Genomic DNA, 20,825 nt, shown 5'->3' on the forward strand with positions numbered 1-20,825 from the left:
GCTGGAATCACAACCGTCTTCCCTTCAAGTTCACACATCTTTGTAACCAATATCCTTTTAATGCACAAATATATGTGATTGGAATTCAAACTGTAGTCCTTTACAGGTTCAGGCTGCTTTGATCTCCTTTCACTGTGTAGCTGGAGAAACAGTGCCAAGAATCTGACTTTCAATGTCTCTCACATTAATAGGATGCAACATGATCCCCTTTCCCTGCAGCAACTACTGACACAAAGGTCAGCAAGCCCATACATAATTGTTATCTTCCGAGCTAATAGAGCTTCTGGCCATTTCGTCATCTAGTCTCGAGACAGCCAAAAGATACCATGATGGACCTCGGATTAGACCCATGACAATAATGGGCCTGAATTTGTTGAAAACATGTGCCATAGTAATGGTGCATCTATGGCATACACCATTATGGTGCAGAAATTCCAGGAAATTATAGCGAGTGACTTATGCTAATATGCACACCACACCATAACTTTCTTGAATTTATGCAGCTCTAGAGACACTTGCATAAAAAGTTGAACAGCTAATTATCATAGCCCCACCCATTAAAATCCTAGGAACATAGGAACAGGAGTAGGCCATTCATCCCAAGTTTGCTCTACCATTCAGTTAGATCATGGCTGATCTGTACCTCAATCCGTTTAACTGCCTTAGCTCCATGGTAAGATAGGGTTTGCTGAATTAACGCCACTGTGATTCCCCACAGCCTCTCTCACCATTACAGAACAGCGTTGAAGGGTTCAGAATCAGTAAAGTATTCAATCACTCAGCAGGTTGCCTGGGGGTAGGCGTTGCTCTATGAACTTCATTGAAATCTTAAACCTCAATTAGTGTTTTGATAGCCAGGCACGTTCTGATTTTCCCCCGACTGATATTATTTTTATATTACTACTAGCTGGAGTGCCCGGCGGTGCCGAGGCTTTTTCGAGGGCATGTTGTTGTTGGGAGAGAGCGACTGGGGGTGGGTGGGGGGGGGGGAAGAGAGAGAGCGACTGGGGGGGGAAGAGAGAGAGCGACTGGGGGGGGGAAGAGAGAGAGCGACTGGGGGGGGAAGAGAGAGAGCAACTGGGGGGGGAAAGAGAGAGAACGACTGGGGGGGGAAAGAGAGAGAGCGACTGGGGGGGAAGAGAGAGAGCGACTGGGGGGGGAGAGAGAGAGCGACTGGGGGGGAAGAGAGAGAGCGACTGGGGGGGAAGAGAGAGAGCGACTGGGGGGAAGGGAAGGGGGGGAAAGGGGGAAAAGGGGAGGGGAAAGGGGAGGGGAAGGGGGGAAGGGGAGGGGGGAAGGGGAGGGGGAAAGGAGGGGGGAGGGAGGGGGGAGGGAGAGGGGGGGAGGGAGAGAGGAGGGGAGGGAGAGAGGGGGGCAGGGAAGGGGGGGCAGGGAAGAGGGGGGCAGGGAAGAGGGGGGGCAGGGAAGAGGGGGGGCAGGGAAGAGGGGGGGCAGGGAAGAGGGGGGCAGGGAAGAGGGGGGCAGGGAAGACGGGGGGCAGGGAAGAGGGGGGGCAGGGAAGAGGGGGGGCAGGGAAGGGGGGGCAGGGAAGAGGGGGGGCAGGGAAGGGGGGGCAGGGAAGGGAAGAGGGGGGCAGGGAAGGGAAGAGGGGGGCAGGGAAGAGGGGGGGCAGGGAAGAGGGGGGGCAGGGAAGGGGGGGCAGGGAAGAGGGGGGGCAGGGAAGGGGGGGCAGTGAAGAGGGGGGGCAGGGAAGAGGGGGGCAGGGAGAGAGGGGGCAGGGAGAGAGGGGGCAGGGAGAGAGGGGGGCAGGGAGAGGGGGGGAGGGAGAGGGAGGGGTGAGAGAGGGAGGGGAGAGAGGGGGGGGAAAGAGAGAGGGAGGGAGGGGGAAGGAGAGAGAAACCGGGCAGCCCAGACTAAAGATGGCGCTGTTCGGGCCCACATTGAAGTTCCGCCATGATCAAAGATGGCGTCACGAGGAAATTGTCGTGCTGCCAGGATCAAATATGGTGCTGTGGTGTCGCTGCATTGAACTGCTGCCAGGATGAAAGATGGCCGGGCCCAGTTGCCGGGGTAACCCTCCTCCCCTCCCGATCTTCAGAGCCGGTTGCTGGGTTAACCCTTGAGAGGGGGGGGGGGCCGAGGAGAGGGGATGGGGGCAGGGGCAGAAAGAAAAAAAAGCAGTCTGCCAGCCTTCAGGGCGGATGCGGCCAGCCTTGAAGGTGCCTGAAGAAGCCGGCGGCCATTTTCTCATGTCGGTTGGAAGCACGAAAAAAAAAAATTCTTAATAAAAACTGCAAAATTTCTTTACTTTAAAAAAAAGTAGCTGCAAAGTACAAAATCGGAAATCTTCTAACTTTATATGTTCTTTCCTTAAAAACTGTCGGCTTTTGTATATCTTCTAACTTTATGGCCCAGTAATTCCTGTCGGGGGCTTGCCGCGCGTGCAAGCCCCCGATGTGCACTTACCCGGCGCGCCGACATCTGAAACCTGGCCCGCAGTGGATTTCCTGTAAGTGGCCCGGTTCTGATGTCGGCGCGCTGTGCTAACCTGACCCAGCGGCGTAGTTAGTGCGATGTGCCGGCTGGGATCAGGTGAGCACTGTTCAGCCAATCAGGGGAGGGGAAACTTCATTCATAAGTTTGATAGTAAAGACTGTCAAACTCATGAAAAGTACGGCACCCCAAAACATTACTTAAACTTTAAATAAAATTTTAAAATGCATCCCAATAATTAAATTAACTATGAATAACTTTAAAAAAACTATTTTAAACAATTAATCAAATTTTTGAAAAAAAATAATTTTTTTAAAAATAGGGTCTAAAACTAAACTTACCTTACTGTAGATTCTTTAAAAATAATAAACCTGTGGAAAAAAAATTTCTAAATTGTACTAAAAGACCACTTACCTGTAAAACTAAGTACTTACGTGTGGTTTTTCAATGCGTAAAAACCGGAGCCCTTTACACATGCGCAAATCTGTAAAAATACAGGAAATCCAAGTCGCACGCGCTGCCCAATACCGCGCATGCGTTCAGCCTCTTAACCCCTTGGGTCAGAGGACAGGAAGTGCCGGTTTTCAGCGCATGCGCTGTGCATGCTGAAAACCGGCAATTCCTCCTGGCACACGCGTGAGTACCCTGTCCGTACTCACGCGTTGTGACAGGAATTACTGGGCCTATATCTTCTTTCGTGAAAAAACACTTTCGTGAAAAAACACTTTCGCCTTTTGTATATCTTCTAACTTTATATCTTCTTTCCTTAAAAAACTTTCGCCTTTTGAAAACCAAAAGTTTTTTAAGGAAAGAAGATATAAAGTTAGAAGATATAAAAACTGAATTATTTATTCTCTATCTCTTCACTTACGTTGCAATAGTTGCTGCAGTCACTCCAGTGCTCGCGAAGACTAAAGTAACTTTTATTTATTCTGTCTTATAAGCATCAGGCCCCGCCCACACACGCCATAGGATTGGTCAACCATCACGTGATGGGGGAGACCGAAGGGGGGGGTGAGGGGTGGGAGGAGCTTGCCACAAAACAATTGCCTAGGGTCCAGCATGGCTGGCAACAGACGCCCAGGCTTAGAGGCCTACCTGCAAAAACGGGGAAAGGTAGGAAAATTAATGAGATTAGATAAAAGATTTAGAAAGTAATTAACTTTTTTTTAAAACAATTTCTGAAAGTAATTAACTTTTTTAAAAAAGAATTTCTGTTTTAAAAGGAACTTTTTTTTTTAAAGACGCAGAAAGCGGGAAGAAGAAATGAAAAGTTTGGAATCAAGATGGCGGCGACTCACCTCGGTTCAGAACGATAAGGCCCGCCCACACACGCACCGATTGGTGGACCGTCAGGTCACCGAAGCGTAGGATTGGTCAATCGTCCCGTCACTCGACCGTAGGAGGGCCCGCCCGCACGCGCCAGGAACCCGCCGTACGATTGGTCGACCTCGACGTCACTCGATGCTAATGAGCAGATAATGAGCGCAACGTTGAACGTTTTTTGGATACCGCGGGTGCAATTTTTGTCCGGCAGAAACGTAAATATGCTTAGGACGGTTCTGGAATCGTCAGCTTTCTTTCAATGTAACACACGTGTAGGTACGCTCTATAACTTTCGAGTTTATTCAATACAGACAGACAGACAGAATGACAGACAGACAGAAGTATCCTTTTATATATATAGATTTATTTATAATCTTGTGCACTAAGCATGGATTGCAACTGACAATGAAAAATGGCTAGGGTTCACATGCAGTTCAGGAGACAACCCTATGCTTCCCACCCCTTCTTAATGCCAATTTATACATTTACTAGCTGAAGTGCCCGGCGGTGCCGAGGGATTTTTGAGGGCATGTTGTTGTTGGAAGAGAGAGAGAGAGAGCGACTGGGGGGAAGAGAGAGCGCGACGGGGGGAAGAGAGAGAGCGACTGGGGGGAAAGAGAGAGAGCGACTGGGGGGAAGAGAGAGAGCGACTGGGGGGGAAGAGAGAGAGCGACTGGGGGGAAGAGAGAGAGCGACGGGGGAAGAGAGAGAGCGACGGGGGAAGAGAGAGCGTGACTGGGGGGGAAGGGGGGGAAAGGGGAGGGGAGGGGGGAAGGGAGGGGAGGGGGGATGGGGGAAAGGGGGAGGGGGGAGAGGGAAGGGGGGGAAGAAAAGGGGGGAGGGGGAAGGGGGGAAGAAGGGGAGGAGGGGGGAAGAAGGAGAGGGGGGAAGAAGGGGAGGAGGGGGAGGGGGAGGAGGGGGAAGGGGAGGAGGGGGAGGGGGAAGGGAAGGAGGGGGAAGGGGTGGAGGGGGTGGGGGGAGGAGGAGGGGGGAGGAGGGTGGAGGGGGAGGAGGGGTGGGGTGGGGGGGAGGAGGGGTGGAGGAGGAGGGGAGGAGGAGGGGTGGAGGAAGGCGGGGAGGAAGGGGGGGGAAAGGGGAAGGGGGGGAGAAAGGGAGGGGGGAGCCAGCAGACCCTCTCCCCTCTGCCGGCGATGGGGGGGGGGAAGGGGGAAGGAGGGGGAGAGGGGGTGTCCCCAAGCCCCGCCTGCCCCCCGATCGCCCGCCCCCCGATCTCCCGATGTCGCGAGCCCCGCCCCCGATGTCCCGAGCCCCGCCTCCCGATGGCCGATCTCCCGAGCCCCGCCCCCCCATCTCCCGAGGCTTGCCCCCCCCGATCTCCCGAGGCCCGATCTCATGAGCCCCACCCCACCCCCGATCTGCCGAACCCCGCCCCCCACCCGAGCCGGCTTCAAGAGCAGAGAGAGACACGCCACCGCGCAACCTACCACGTGAGGCCGGGCCGGACTCAAGTCACGCGCGCTGACTCCTGCCCCACCCGCCTTTACTAACATGGCTGCGGTGGCAACGCTCGGCTCAGGCCCGCCCCCTCCAGCCTTCACAAAGATGGCGGCGACCGCGAGCCGCTTGTTGAGCGCGACGGGTGGTGCCTAGCTCGGGCGTGGCTGGGCAACAGAAGCCCAGGCTTAGAGGCCTGGCAAAACGGTGAAAGGTAGGAAAATTCTAGATGTTAGAGAAAAGATTTACAAATTAATCAACTTTTTTTAAAAACAATTTGTGTTTTAAAAGCAACTTTTTTTTGCTGGAAATGTAGATTTGAAAAGAAACACGCAGAAAGTGGGAAAAAGAAATGAAAAGTTTGGAATCAAGATGGCGGCGACTCACCTCGGTTCAGAATGATAAGGCCCGCCCACACACGCACCGATTGGTCAACCGTCAGGTCACTGAACTGTACGATTGGTCAATCATCACGTCACTCAACTGTAGGATGGCCCGCCCGCACACACAATGAACCCGCCCCCACTCGATGCAAACGAGCGGATAATGAGAGGAATTTTGAACGTTTTTTGGATACCGTCGGCACAATTTTTGTCCGACCGTTGGCACAATTTTTGTCGGAGCAAAAAGTAAATACGCCTACAAGAGTTCCCTAATGATGAGCTTTCTTTTGATATAACATATGCGTAGGTACGCTCTATAACTTTTGATTGTATAGCCGGCCAGAGAGACGGCCAGAGAGACAGACAGAGAGACAGACAGAGAGACAGACAGAGAGACAGACATATCCTTTTATATATATATAGATATACTGTTTCAGTACAAATCCATCAATCAAATTAAACCCAATCTGGATATTCTGTCCATACATACTGCGATCCTTCCCCACGTTATCAGATCAGAGCCATTGCTCCTAAATACGTCACTGTTAAATAACCTGTTGGATCATTCCGTATCCGGGCCCCGTCCTTGAATGTGTATCAGACAGTGGCGGCACTGCTCCCAATCAACCTTTATGCTTGCTGGGGAGTATTCTCATTATTTTTCCAGCAAATTTTGGTGGAATTCGCCACTGGAGGATCGGAGAGTACAACGGTATAACTTATGGAGTTCAATGCCAATATTGTCATTGTAGTGAACTTTGGGACAATGTTGTCAATGCTCATTATTTTACTAAAATTCTATAAAATGCATTACAATTATCAGGACAGGGATATTGATAGATCCTAATGTCACAATTACATCTGTGCTCTACATTGTTCAACAGTAAATGCTGTTGAGATCCTTGCCCACAATACTCAAACACAAATTCAAAAATTTTAATATCTTGCCAAGGTTCAAATTTGTGTTTGGGTGGCAAGCTTTTACCCTGTGAATGTAAAACAAGGGAATCAAGAGATATGGAGATCGGACGGGAAAGTGGAGTTGAGGTCGAAGATCAGCCATGATCTTATTGAACGGCGGAGCAGGTTCGAAGGGCCGAAAAGCCTACTCCTGCTCCTAATTCTTATGTTTCTTAAAACCTGGCACTATCTATTGACAGAATCTATTCCCACCACAAGGGAGAATTACCCATATTATGTGGAATTTTGATAGTATTGAACTAACTGGGGGTTATTTTGTTGAAAGTGTGAAAACAGGCGATAATTAGGTGCTGTGCTAATAAGGCATGCCTGTTTGAAAGTCTGATTTTAACATGCAATTTTGGTCTTAATTTCAGATTACCATAATTTGAACTTGCCTGGAGGTGCTAAATCAGTCACCTGCAGGTTTAGCACTCGCTGATTAGAAGCAATTTTCGTGGAGCAGTATATGTGGGCTCCACGCACCAACTTCCAGTGAAGGTGTGGAGTGCACTGGCTGACAGCATCAAGTTTCAGGATGGCTCAGGGGCTGAGGGAGAGGGTGCAGTTTCTTGGATGCGGCACTGGAGGTACTGATGGAGGTGGTCCCGAGGAGGAGGGATGTCCTGTATCTGCAGGCGTGGGGGTGGGGGGAGGAATCCATCTCGCCCTCCTGTCCCTCTATCCTGCAGTTGCTCTACCTGGCCTCATCACCTCCTCCCATTCCTCCTGCAGACTAATGGGGACCCCTAGCAAGATGCCCATGGATCAAGCACTCCCTTTCTCCTGGTGACTCCTAGAAGGTGTCCAATAAGGCACAGTAGCACAGCACCCACTCATTTTAGGTGAAGTCCTCATAGTGTTGGAGAAGTCTTGACAAATTGTGCCAGAAAGTCTCCCGATGTCCTCTTCAAATGTCCAGCAACAAGTGAACAGTAAAAGGCAATATGCCTTTAAGTAACGCACAAAATCCTTAGCAACAATTTGTTTACTCCCAATCAGCTGCTCGCTGTTAGGAGAGGTCATTAGGTCAAGCACTATCCACCATAATGCCGTGCAGCCTCATTAATGAGCGCGAGCAGGCAACTTAAGTGCCAATCAGCACCTTAATGATCCTCCAGGCGGCCATTCCTAGTACGCGTTTCAACTCCTTTACCAAGATGGCGTCTTGCACTAAACGGGGGCTAAACTGACATTTCAGCTCAAGACCCCATCTTGGCCACCTCGAAGGCTCTTCAGCGTCTGAAGGAGCTGTTAAAAAATCGCCCACTATTGGTTTATAATGGTGATTGCATTGTTTCTGTGTACCTATCAGCAAAGATTACCAGAGAAATATGGATGAGGAAGGCCATTCCAACCATCTTAGTTTATCGACATGGAAAGACCCTACAGGTCCCATTCACGTCACCCAATTATTTCTTAAATGATTCCAGGGTTTTGCCTCTACTATTCTATACAATTGTTAATTATTCTTTGAGAGAGAGAGATATTCTCAACATTAGTTTTTGTTAGCTGTGGCTCAGTGGTACCACTCTCGCCTATGAGTCAGAAAGTCGTGGGTTCAAGTCCCACTCCAGAGATTTAACACAAAATCTAGGCTAACACTCGAGTTAAGTACTGAGGGAATGCTGCACTGTGGGAGGTGCTGTCTGCCCTCTTGGGTGGCTGTAAAAGATACCATGGCACAATTTCAAAGAAAAGCAGGGGAGTCCTCCCTGGTGTCCTGGCCAATATTTATCCCTCACCCTACATCACTAAAAGAGATTATTTGGTCACTATCACATTATTGTTTGTGGGACCTTGCTGTGCACAAATTGGCTGCCACATTTCCTACATTACTGCTATGCTGTGGGCCTGGGCCCGACCCCCCCATTGCCGGCAATTAGTGTAATCAGTTAAATCAGTGAAACTGACGAAAACTTGGGCTTTTCCACAGTAATATCGCTGTTAATTACCCCATTAAATGTTAAGCCTTGTTGGATTAGGTATAACTGGGGTTTTAACAGTGTATTGACTGCTAAACAAATGTTATGGCCCTGAAAAACTAATATTAATTTTGTGGAGTGTCAAATTTCTCCATTATGATAAAAATTACAATTTTTAAGAAACTTTAAAAAAAATTAAGTTTGTTAATGATATTTTAGGTTCTAACTTATCCCCATGCGAGAGCCCCAAATTTTATTTCGCTCAACATTTTTAAAAGTCTGGATAAAAGCAGCTTTTCATTTCCTGGTTCCCTGTCTGAGTATTCCGCAATGTGATTGGCTGCTTAAACAGCTTGTTGACGCCACAGCAGCATCGCACTAGGGAATTCAATCAATTACGCGTTGAAAAAGGCAAACTTCTCGCCACAGAGGTCGCGAGATCTCTGTGGGCAGCTTTCTTCAGGGCTAGCGGTGAGCACCTTTGCTTTGCATCTGACCACAAATTCCGGGCCAATACATTTGGTCATCTCAAAGTTAAGCAGGGGGAAATTTCAATTCCTCCAAGGCTGCATGTCAGACAAGGAGTCTGGCAGCACAGAAACGGTTGAGGGGTCAAGAAGCAGTGGAGACATACAGCTGGGCATCATCAGCATACATGTGGAAGCTGACCTCATGCTGTTGCTAATGTCACTGAAGGGCAGTACATAGATGAAGAAAAGGAGGGGACCAAGGATAAGTCTTTGGGGTACTCCAGAGATGATGGTGCAGGATGGGAAGAGAAGCCACTGCTGGAGATGCACTGGCTACAGAAGGGGAAGAAGCAGCGAAGGCGGCTGCGTTAATGGTCTTGATCTTGGTAATGAAGAAATCCACAAACTTCTCCAATTTGGCATTTGAGGTGAGGGTAGAGGATGTTGGGAGAGGGGTTTAAGGTAGTCAGTAGAAAAAATGATCCTGGAATAGTAGGTGATTTTGGTTGAGGAAAGTGATGCATAGTAATGATTAAGCTGGTGAAGCCCACTTGGCAATTGATGGCTAGACCAGTTGCATGTCAGCTATGCTTAAATTTGCACCCCTCAGACTTGTCGGAGCGAAGATGGAGGCTGTACCAGGAGAAACGAGAGGGGCGGGAGATTGCTGGGAACAAAGCAATAAGAGGGTGGTTAAGCAAGTTGACCACAGTCAGCTATTATGATGAATAGCAGGCCCAAGGTAAGAGATGTGGGAATTTGAAATTATGAATGTAAGGGACTGAGAAAGATTTTTCCATGCATAGGTAGTAAAAGTAATGGGTTCAGAGGAGGGGAAAGAGAGATGTTGATGGTAAGAGAGATGAGGAAGTAGTCAGAGATAGCTTTCTCAGAGATAGCTTTCTCAGAGATGAAGACTCCAAGTAGAGAGACCTCGAGAGATGGTGGGGTTGAAATGGTGGCAAAGGGTAAGAGAGTTTATATAAAGGTTGATATTGAGAGAGGGGGCTGGAGAGCAGTCAATTCAGAAGAGGAGTGAACAGGGAAGGGAGGAAGTTGGCATGAGGTTTGAAGGAGATGATGGTAAATGACAAGGATTTTAAATGAAAGGCATGAAGGGGGTGAGGTGTTTGAAAGAGATGTACAGAGAGGTCAAGGTGCAGCTTGAGGATGAGGGCACGCATCAAGGTGGTGTGAAGAATAGCCAGCTGGGGAGGACAATATAGGGGGGAAAGGAGTCGCGTTTCTGTACTGCCAGGATACATTGTCCAACTCATTCTGTATTTCCTAAGCTGCCTCCTCAGATTCAATTGCCCCTCCTTGTTTGGTATCATCTGCAATTTTGTCCAGTTGGCACTGAGTTTCTGAATCTGCACCGTTAGTATAAATTTGAAACAGTAGGGGTATCAATACTGATCTCTGGGACACCCCACTCAGCTCTCCCTCCCACACCAATTTAAGTCCTCAAACTAAACCTGCTGCTTTCTATCATTCAGCCAATTAATTATCCATCCCCAAGATTCACCCTGAATTCCCATCACTTTGAACTTAACCAATAGCCTTTCATGTGAAATGTTGTCAAATGCTCTTTGGAAGTCAGGTTACACCACATCACAGGGCTTTTCACAGTCCACTTGACAGAAGATTTTAAAATTAATTTCATTTCCTAGCAGCCACAAATTGCAAACTAAGCCAGTCACTGACACAAAATTATATTTAACAAAGTATAATCAGAATGACATTAATGGAACAGCTAACTTTACCTGTTTTAAAAAAATGAACCATTCAACAGTTTGTGAATGAAACAATAGAGGTTTAGCAAAGCCTCTTAATACTGAGGCTCGGAGAACTTCTGCATGACTGGAACTGTCCAATCAAAGGTTACTTCTACTTTGCTTATTTGGGTCAATATTAACCTGTCCACTACATTAATTTTGTACTTCGCATATACTTCCCCCCAATAGACATCTATGTCATTTTACATAGAGAAAGAAAGACTTGCATTTATGTAGCACCTTTCACAACCACCAGATGTCCCAAAGCACTTTACAGCCAATGAAGTACTTTTTGAATTGTAGTCACTGTTGTAATGTAGGAAATAGAGTCAAGAACAGTTCCATAAATATGTGCACAGCTCAGTCTGCAGTTAACTTGCTGGATGTTTTGACATCTCTGACACAAGGTCAAACAGAGTACTGAGATACAGCTTAGGACTGGGAGAAGGAAGGGAAATTTACTATTCTGTTATGGCTTACTCTATCAGGTCACAAAATCGTCAGAAAAATAAATTGCTGGATAATGAGCAAGAGTAGTACTGAAGGCCGGCATACACAACTACCAGCTTCCAGTGACATTAGCATCAAATTTCAATGTTACTTTCAAACCAATGTTACTGAACAAAGCCTTGAAGCAAAAGGCCACATCGCCAATATATTTCTTACTTTGCAATGAAGGACCCGGCAACATTATTAAAATAAACATGCACTCACAAAATTTAATTTGTTTAGATTGAGATATGAAAAATGGAAAGACTTGTTAAATTAAATTTCAAGTGATCACTTTCATATGATGCTCACACTATATCCAATTAACTGTGACATCATTGCACTTTGGCGATGAGGAGGTAGTTTGAATCCTGTCCAGAGAAGGTACTGTTTTTCACATAACCCCACTCTTCTGTAACATTTGCATATTGATTTATCATTGGCCCGCAGGCATCTGTAAGGAATACCTATTATATTTACATGTGATCACATGCTGAGTTGTCATTGGCCTGCAGGCATCTGTAAGGACTACTATTGTTCAGAAGACCCAGGGGGTCCAGACTCCATCTTGTCCACACAGTGCTGTGCGTCAGATCACAGACCTGATGCTTCATTAAAAGAGTTTAAACTGTAATACTCCATTGTCCTGCAATTTATTATTTTTGTACAAAGTGTGCAAAACAAGACATGGTGTCAGAAGTGGGATTTGAAATGGACATCGTTGAAGCTCCCTTACCCCAAATGAATTGGGAATCTTTGAACTTACCTAGAGAATGGAGCAAGTTCAAGCAACACGTGGAGTTGATGTTTTCGGGTCTGTTGAAAAGAAAAGGGGAGGAAGAAAAATGCAGCTACCTACTACCTACTCCTGTGGATCGAAGAAAAAGGGAGACACATTTTTAACACATGGTCTCCCACCGCAGATGAAGCAAAGGTACTGAAAAGTTATTTTGACCGTTTTGAAGCATATGTGATGCCCAAGACAAATACGATATTCGCTAGGTACAAGTTTCAGGAGAAAGTACAAGGAGCTAGTGAGTCGTTTGAACAGTTCGTGACTGAGTTAAAACTGCTGGTAAAAGACTGTGTATATGCAGATAAAGATGAGATGGTCAGAGACCGCATCGTGTTTGGAATACATTCAGCTAAAGTGAGAGAGAAACTTTTGAATGTTGGGTCCGAGCTAACGCTGGACAAAGCTATAGACATAGCTAGATCGCACAAGATAGCCCAAGCACAGTTGAAAACCATAACCGGCGCCACGAACAGCTTGAGTGAACAGACAGTGCACGCAGTTAATAGACACACACCAAAGAACACTGCCCAGAGAGCGTGTTTCAGAACAGAAAGAACAGCGAGAGTTCTAAAAATGGGCGACACAGACATAAAACGCTTCAAAAACTGTGGATATTGTGGAAACAACTGGCATGGAGAAAAGGAGCACTGCCCTGCCAAAGGAAGGCAATGTACTAAATGTGGTAAACGGAACCACTTTGCTAAAGTTTGCAAGACTGTTTTCGGAGAAGCAGTACACAAAGTGAGTGACAGCCAAATGCCAGATACAGAGCCAAATGCAGAGGAACTGTTTATTGATTCTGTGTCACAGAAAAAACAGATTTCAGAGACTGAGCAAGCTTTTGCTGATATTGAGATAGGAAAACAGGGCAAAGAGCTTAAGTTTAAACTAGACACTGGATCTCAGGTTAATGTAATTCCTCTGAGTGAGTATCACAGCTTGAAGGATGAGTGTGAGCTACAACCCACCTCACGCAGACTGACCAGCTATGGGGGTGAGCAGCTCATTGTAAAAGGCACATGCGTGATGAAATGCAAGTACAAAGAAAGCGACATGATGTTGAACTTTTACATTATTGACACTCAAGCACCTCCAGTGCTAGGTCTAAAGGCATGTTTAGACATGGACCTCGTCAAGCTAGTGCTATCATTGCCAGCACCAGTTGAGAAGCAAACAGTCATGGAGGAGTTTGCTGACATTTTCAAAGGAATCGGACTATTCCCAGGTAAATGCACTATTCACCTTGACCCAGCAGCAACCCCTGTGGTTTGCCCACCGAGAAAGATACCCCTTGCTCTACGTAGTCGCCTGAAGGAGGAGCTGCAGAGCATGGAGAATACAGAAATCATCGTCCGGGAAACAGAACCGACAGAGTGCGTCAACGCGTTAGTACTGGTTGAGAAACCACGTACAGGCAAACTCAGAGTCTGTCTCGACCGCAGAGATTTGAACAAGGCTATCAAACACCCTCACTACCCTCTACCAACGCTAGATGACATCACACCCAAGCTAGTGGGAGCACGTTACTTCAGTGTAATGGATGCACGATCAGGATACTGGAATATCAAGCTCACGGAAGAGTCATCTAAGCTAACAACGTTCAACACACTATTTGGACACTACCGATTTCTGCGTTTACCATTTGGTCTTATCTCAGCTCAGGATGAATTCCAGCAGAAGATCGACGAAACCGATGAAGGCCTCGACGGAGTAGTCGCAATCGTAGACGACATCCTCATTTATGGCAGGAATAGAGAGGAACATGACAGGAACCTCCGTGCAATGCTACAAAGATCACGGGAGAAAGGTATCCGGCTCAACCCCGAGAAAAGCATAATCGGATCCACCGAGGTCAGTTATTTCGGGCATCGCCTCTCAACTGATGGCATTAAGCCGGATCCAGAGAAAATCTCCGCCATCAAGAAGATGGAGCCACCAAAGAACCACGCAGAACTAGAGACAGTACTAGGCATGGTTAACTACTTAGCCAAGTTTGCCCCGAGACTCTCCGAAATCAACACACCCATGCGTCAGTTGCTCAAACAATCCAATGAGTTCCTGTGGGACAAACAACATGACACAGCATTTCAGAAAATGAAAGACCTAATCACCAGAGAACCAGGACCGGTTCTTGCTTACTTTGACCCCAACAAAGAGCTCAGACTACAAGTGGATGCGTCAAAGTACGGACTAGGCGCAGTATTACTGCAAGAAGGAAAGCCCATCGGCTACGCTTCCAGATCTCTCTTAGACAGTGAAATCAACTATGCTCAAATCGAGAAAGAGCTATATGCAATTCTGTTTGGATGTAAGCGTTTCCACCAGTACGTCTAAGGTCGACAAGTCATTGTGGAATCCGACCACAAGCCCCTACCGCAGGGTAGGGCTGCACAGGCAGAAGGGAAATGGGTGACCACCAGGCGGCGCAATAGTAGCAGGCAGGTAGTGCAGGGGACCCCTGTGGCCATCCCCCTTTCAAACAGGTATACCAATTTGGATACTGTTGAGGGGGATGACTCACCAGGGGAAGGCAGCAGCAGCCAACTTCCTGGCACCAGGGGTGCTTCTGCTGCTCAGGAAGGGAGGAAAAAGAGTGGGAGAGCAATAGTGGTAGGGGATTCTATCGTAAGGGGAACAGATAGGCGTTTCTGTGGCCATAGACGTGACTCCAGGATGGTTTGTTGCCGCCCTAGTGCCAGGGTCAAGGATGTCACTGAACGGCTGCAGGGCATTCTGAAGGGGGAGGGTGAACAGGCAGAGGTCGTGGTTCACATTGGGACCAGCGACATAGGTAGGAAGAGGGATGAGGTCCTGCAGCAAGAATTTAGGGAGCTAGGTAGCAGATTAAAGAGTAGGACCTCAAAGGTTGTAATCTCTGGATTACTCCCGGTGCCACGTGCTAGTGAGTATAGGAATAGGAGGATAGAGCAGATGAATGCGTAGCTAAAGAGTTGGTGCAGGAGGGAGGGCTTTAGTTTCCTGGATCACTGGGCCTGCTTCTGGGGAAGGTGGGACTTGTACAAGTCGGACGGGTTGCACCTGAACCAGAGCAGGACAAATATCCTTGCGGGGAGGTTTGCTAGCACTGTTCGGGGGGGTTTAAACTAAAATGGCAGGGGGTTGCGAACCTGAGCAGGGAGACAGAGGAAAGGAAAACAGGGAAAAAAGCAAAAGATAGGAAGGAGAAAAACAAAAGTGGCAGTCAGAGAAATCAACAGTTTAAATCAAACGTGGCCACAGTAAATAATAATTCTAATAGGTCTAAGAGCGTTAAAAAAACAAGCCTGAAGGCTTTGTGTCTTAATGCGAGGAGCATTTGTAATAAGGTGGATGAATTGGCTGCGCAAACAGAGGTAAACGAATATGATTTGGTTGGGATTACGGAAACGTGGCTCAAGGATGGCCAAGACTGGGAACTCAACATCCAGGGGTATTCGATATTCAGGAAAGATAGGCAAAAAGGAAAGGGAGGTGGGGTAGCATTACTGGTTAAAGAAGGGATTAATACAATTGTAATGAAGGATATTAGCTCTGATGATGTGGAATCTGTATGGGTAGAATTGAGAAATACTAAGGGGAAAAAAACATTAGTGGGAGTGGTATATAGACCTCCAAACAGTAAGGCGGAGGTTGGGGATGGCATTAAAAGGGAAATTAAAGAAGTGTGCAATAAGGGCACAGCAGTCATCATGGGTGACTTTAATCTACATAGATTGGGCCAACCAAATTAGTAACAATACTGTGGAGGAGGAATTCCTGGAGTGTTTACGGGATGGTTTCCTGGACCAATATGTCGAGGAACCAACCAGAGATCAGACCATCTTAGACTGGGTATTATGTAATGGGAAAGGATTAATTAGCAATCTTGTTGTACGAGGCCCCTTGGGTCGGAGCGATCATAATATGATCGAATTCTTCATTAAGATGGAGAATGAAGTAGTTGACTCAAAGACAAGGGTCCTCAATTTAAATAAAGGAAACTACGATGGTCTGAGGAGCGAGTTGGGTAGGATTGATTGGGGAATGTCACTCAAAGGGTTGACGGTGGATAGGCAATGGCAAACATTCAAAGACCGAATGGATGAGCTACAGAATTTGTTCATCCCAGTTTGGCATAAAAATAAAACAAAAAAGGTGACTCAACCGTGGCTAACAAGGGAAGTTAGGGATAGCATAAGATCCAAGGAGAGGACATATAAATTGGCTAGAAAAAGCAATAATCCTGAGGATTGGGAGCAGTTTAGGAGTCAACAAAGGAGGACAAAGGGATTGATTAAGAAAGGGAAAATAGAATGCGAGTAAGCTAGCAGAGAACATAAAAACTGACTGTAAAAGCTTTTATAGATATGTGAAGAGAAAAAGATTGGTGAAGCCAAGCGTAGGTCCCTTGCAGTCAGAATCAGGGGAATTTATAATGGGAAACAAGGAAATGGCACACCAACTAAATACATACTTTGGTTCTGTCTTCACAAAGGAGGACACAAATAACCTCCCAGAGATGCCGGGGAACATAGGGTCTGATGAAAGGGAGGAACTGAAAGAAATCAGTATTTGTAGGGAAATGGTGTTAGGAAAATTGATGGGACTGAAGGCCGATAAATCCCCAGGGCCTGATGGTCTACATCCCAGGGTACTTAAGGAGGTGGCCCTAGAGATAGTAGATGCATTGCTGGTCATCTTCCAGAACTCGATAGACTCTGGAACAGTACCCATGGATTGGAGGGTAGCTAAAATTACTCCACTATTCAAAAAAGGTGGTAGAGAAAAAGCGGGGAATTATAGACCGGTAAGCCTGACATCGGTAGTGGGGAAAATGCTAGAGTCTATTATAAAAGATGTAATAGCAGAGCACTTGGAAAGCAGTGACAGGATCGGACAAAGTCAACATGGATTTACAAAAGGTAAATCATGCTTGACTAATCTACTGGAATTTTTTGAGGATGTAACTGGTAAAATAGATAAGGGAGAACCAGTGGATGTGGTGTATTTGGACTTTCAGAAGGCTTTCGATAAGGTCCCACATAAGAGATTAGCGTGCAAAATTAAGGCACATGGGATTGGGGGCAAGGTATTGACTTGGATAGAGAACTGGTTGGCAGACAGAAAGCAAAGAGTTGGAATAAACGGGTCGTTTTCCGAGTGGCAGGCAGTGACTAGTGGGGTACCGCAAGGATCGGTCCTAGGACCCCAGCTGTTCACTATATATATTAATGATCTGGACGAGGGAATTGGATGTAGTATCTCCAAATTTGCAGACGACACAAAGCTGGGTGGGAGGGTAAGCTGTGAGGAGGATGTCGTGAAACTCCAGTACGATTTGGACAGGTTGGGTGATTGGGCAGAAACATGGCAAATGCACTATAATGTGGATAAATGTGAGGTTATCCACTTTGGTGGCAAAAACAGGAAGGCAGATTATTATTTGAATGGCAATAAATTGGGAGAAGGGGAAGTGCAAAGAGACCTGGGTGTTATTGTGCACCAGTCGCTGAAGGTAAGCATGCAGGTGCAGCAGGCGGTTAAGGCGGCAAATGGTATGTTGGCCTTCGTAGTAAGAGGGTTCGAGTACAAGAACAGGATGTCTTGCTACAGTTGTACAGGGCCTTGGTGAGACCGCACCTTGAGTATTGTGTGCAGTTTTGGTCACCTTACCTGAGGAAGGACGTTCTTGCCATGGAGGGAGTGCAGCGAAGATTCACCAGGCTGATACCTGGGATGGCAGGAATGACGTATGAGGAGAGATTGTGTCGATTGGTCTTATACTCACTGGAGTTTAGAAGATTGAGAGGGGATCTCATCGAATCCTATAAAGTGCTGTCAGGTCTGAACAGACTAGATGCAGGAAGGATGTTTCTGATGGCCGGGGAGTCCAGAACCAGGGGTCATAGTCTAAGGATAAGGGGTAAGCCATTTAGGACTGAAATGAGGAGGAATTTCTTCACCCAGAGAGTGGTGAACCTGTGGAATTCTCTGCCACAGAGGGCAGTGGAGGCCAGTTCATTAAATATATTCAAGAAAGAATTGGATATATTTCTTGAGGCTAAAGGGATGAAGGGATATGGGGAGAAGGCAGGGACAAGGTACTGAATTTGGATGACCAGCCATGATCTCATTGAATGGCGGAGCAGGCTCGAAGGGCCGAATGGCCTACTCCTGCTCCTATCTTCTACGTTTCTATGAGTCAATTATGAGGAAACCACTAGCCGCAGCCCCACCAAGGCTACAGAGAATGATCCTTCAGCTACAGAAGTATGACTTCACAATCATTCACCGTCCAGGCAAAGACATTCCTGTCGCAGACACGCTCTCCAGAAAGTCTCTTAGCTACCAGGACAGCAGCCTCAGTGAAGGCATGGATGTGCAGGTGCACATGGTGTACAACAGCTTACCTGTGAGTGACTCAAAACTGAAGGAGATCCGAGCAGCAACAGAGAAAGATGCACAACTCACACTGCTGAGCAAGTCATACATGAAGGATGGCCTGAGGAAAGGAGGAAATGCCCTCAGAGCATATCTGAATTCTGGAACCACAGAGACAAACTATCACAAATCAATGGAATCATCTTCAAAGGGGAGAAAATCATCATTCCTAACAGTCTCAGAGAAGAGATGTTGACAAAAATTCATGCTGGACATATGGGCATGGAAAAATGCAAACAAAGAGCACGTGACATTATGTTTTGGCCCAGAATGTGCAAACACGTTGAGGACATTGTCGGAAAATGTTCCATTTGTCTAGAACGCCGCCCATCAAATGTCAAAGAGCCCATGATACCTCACCCTTTCCCAGACAGGCCCTGGCAGGTCGTCAGTTGCAAGCAAGTGCATGCAAAACGTGTACAGAGACAGCAACACCAAAAGAGATACTATGACAGGTCAGCTAGACTACTGCCGCCGCTGCACAATGGAGAATCCGTCAGAATCCAGGAGCATGACTACTGGAAGCCAGCAGTCGTCATCCAGCCAGCTGACACTGAGCGATCGTATCACATCCGCACCCCAGAAGGACAGGTGTACCGCCGCAATTGCAGGCACCTCCTGAACACCAAGGAACAACACCGTCATTCCGACGAGAGGTCAAGCCTAGAGTTATCCTTGACTTGTGAACTGTCAAAAGGGTGTAGGCGGATCACTGCCCTAAAAAAAAAACGTACATTGTTATTGAAACGTTGAGATGTTTTCAGTGCTAGTTAAATGTTAAGTTTACTTATATTTTGATGCTACTGAGAACATTATGTAGAAGGTTCAAAAGTAATGCATAACATTTTTCTTTTAAAAGAAAGTGGATGTAACATTTGCATATTGATTTATCATTGGCCCGCAGGCATCTGTAAGGAATACCTATTATATTCACATGTGATCACATGCTGAGTTGTCATTGGCCTGCAGGCATCTGTAAGGACTGCTATTGTTTAGAAGACCCAGGGGGTCCAGACTCCATCTTGTCCACACGGTGCTGTGCTGCTGTGAGTCAGATCACAGACCTGATGCTTCATTAAAAGAGTTTAAACTGTAATACTCCGTTGTCCTGCAATTTATTATTTTTGTACAAAGTGTGCAAAACAAGACACTCTTCTACCATTAGTTCTGTGGCCAGGACAAGGAGTAATTGTTTGGAAAGGATAGTAGTACCAGAATTTAAAGTTGTTATGGGATACCAAAAGATTTCCAATCTGCCCAGTTTTTAATCATTAGATTACAACAGAATGTTTCCACAATTAGGTGAGCTTACCACTGGTGTACCTGCTGGAGAATAGGCATTGAAAGGTGGTACCAGGTCCTCTACATTTTCATATCCTGGAGGTAGCGGTTCAAAGAGAGATGTATTGAAAATCTGAAAATAAAGTAACAGTTCGTTAATTTTATATACTATATTGTTAGTCACCTCCCATTGCTTTGTAATTATACCAAAATAAATCTCTGTCTCGGTTTCTTTTTCATTTTCTATCAGTTCACACACACACACACACACACACACACACACACTTACTTGTGGGGTGAATTTTAACCCCCAAAAACGGGTGGGTTGGGGTCGGGTGAGATGTAAAAAAATAAACTCTCAAACCTGACCCCAACCCACCTCAAACTCGCCCACTTCTGGGTTTAACAGAGCCGGGGCAAGGGGCGCCCAGGAGGCGGGCTGGCCATTTAAATATTATGAGACTGGGAGCCTCGCATTTAACTTCCCTTACAGATTTAACCCTGGCCGGCTGGGTTTCCCAGGCATCGGGGAACCCCAGCAGCTCAAGGGAGGCGAAAACAGCTTCAGCCATAAGGCAAGTACCATTACAGCACTACTTGTGGGCCAGGAGGAGCAGGGGTGCTTCCTCCCAGCCCACCAAGCTGCCTGCTTCCCTAGGATCGGAACCCTCACCCCCCATCACACACATGGAGAGCCACTACTGTAGAGAAAGACATATACAGAGAAAAATATGGGAGAGGCAGAGAGAGATTGCCCAGCATGACTGCATGCAGAGGTAGGGGAGAGATAGCTAGGTGCAAAGATAAGTGAAGAAAAATATTGGGAAGGACAGACTGGCAAGCATGAGTGCATATAGGCATAAAAACACAATTGGGGAGAGAGACAGGCAAAATAGGGGAATCAAAATATGGAGAGAGAGATTGGTAAGCATAAGTGCACTTAGACATGGGCAGAGATGTGGGAAAGAGACAGGCAAGCATAAAGAGAGGGAAAGACACACGGGTAAGGATAGGCAAAGAGAAAAAAAACCACTTTGGTGATAGATGAGACATAGGTACAATGCATGAGAGAGAAATGTGAAAGGCACCAC

General features: G+C 46.8%; 1 protein-coding gene across 2 annotated transcripts in view; it reads right to left on the reverse strand.

The window, feature by feature from the left end:
- naalad2 (N-acetylated alpha-linked acidic dipeptidase 2) overlaps positions 1-20,825 on the reverse strand; it is a 223,168-nt gene that overhangs the window by 123,511 nt on the left and 78,832 nt on the right. For both annotated transcript variants that reach the window (XR_015079726.1, XM_085998794.1), the window contains exon 4: positions 19,766-19,867. Coding sequence is in view for 1 of the 2 variants with exons in the window: in XM_085998794.1 (XP_085854920.1) it covers positions 19,766-19,867 (102 nt within the window). In the remaining variant the exon portion in view is untranslated. The remainder of the gene's footprint in view (positions 1-19,765; positions 19,868-20,825) is intronic.

This window comes from Somniosus microcephalus, chromosome 10 (assembly GCF_052327205.1).
Source record: "Somniosus microcephalus isolate GS21.2 chromosome 10, FLI_Smic_1.0, whole genome shotgun sequence".
In the NCBI taxonomy this organism is placed as follows: domain Eukaryota; kingdom Metazoa; phylum Chordata; class Chondrichthyes; order Squaliformes; family Somniosidae; genus Somniosus; species Somniosus microcephalus.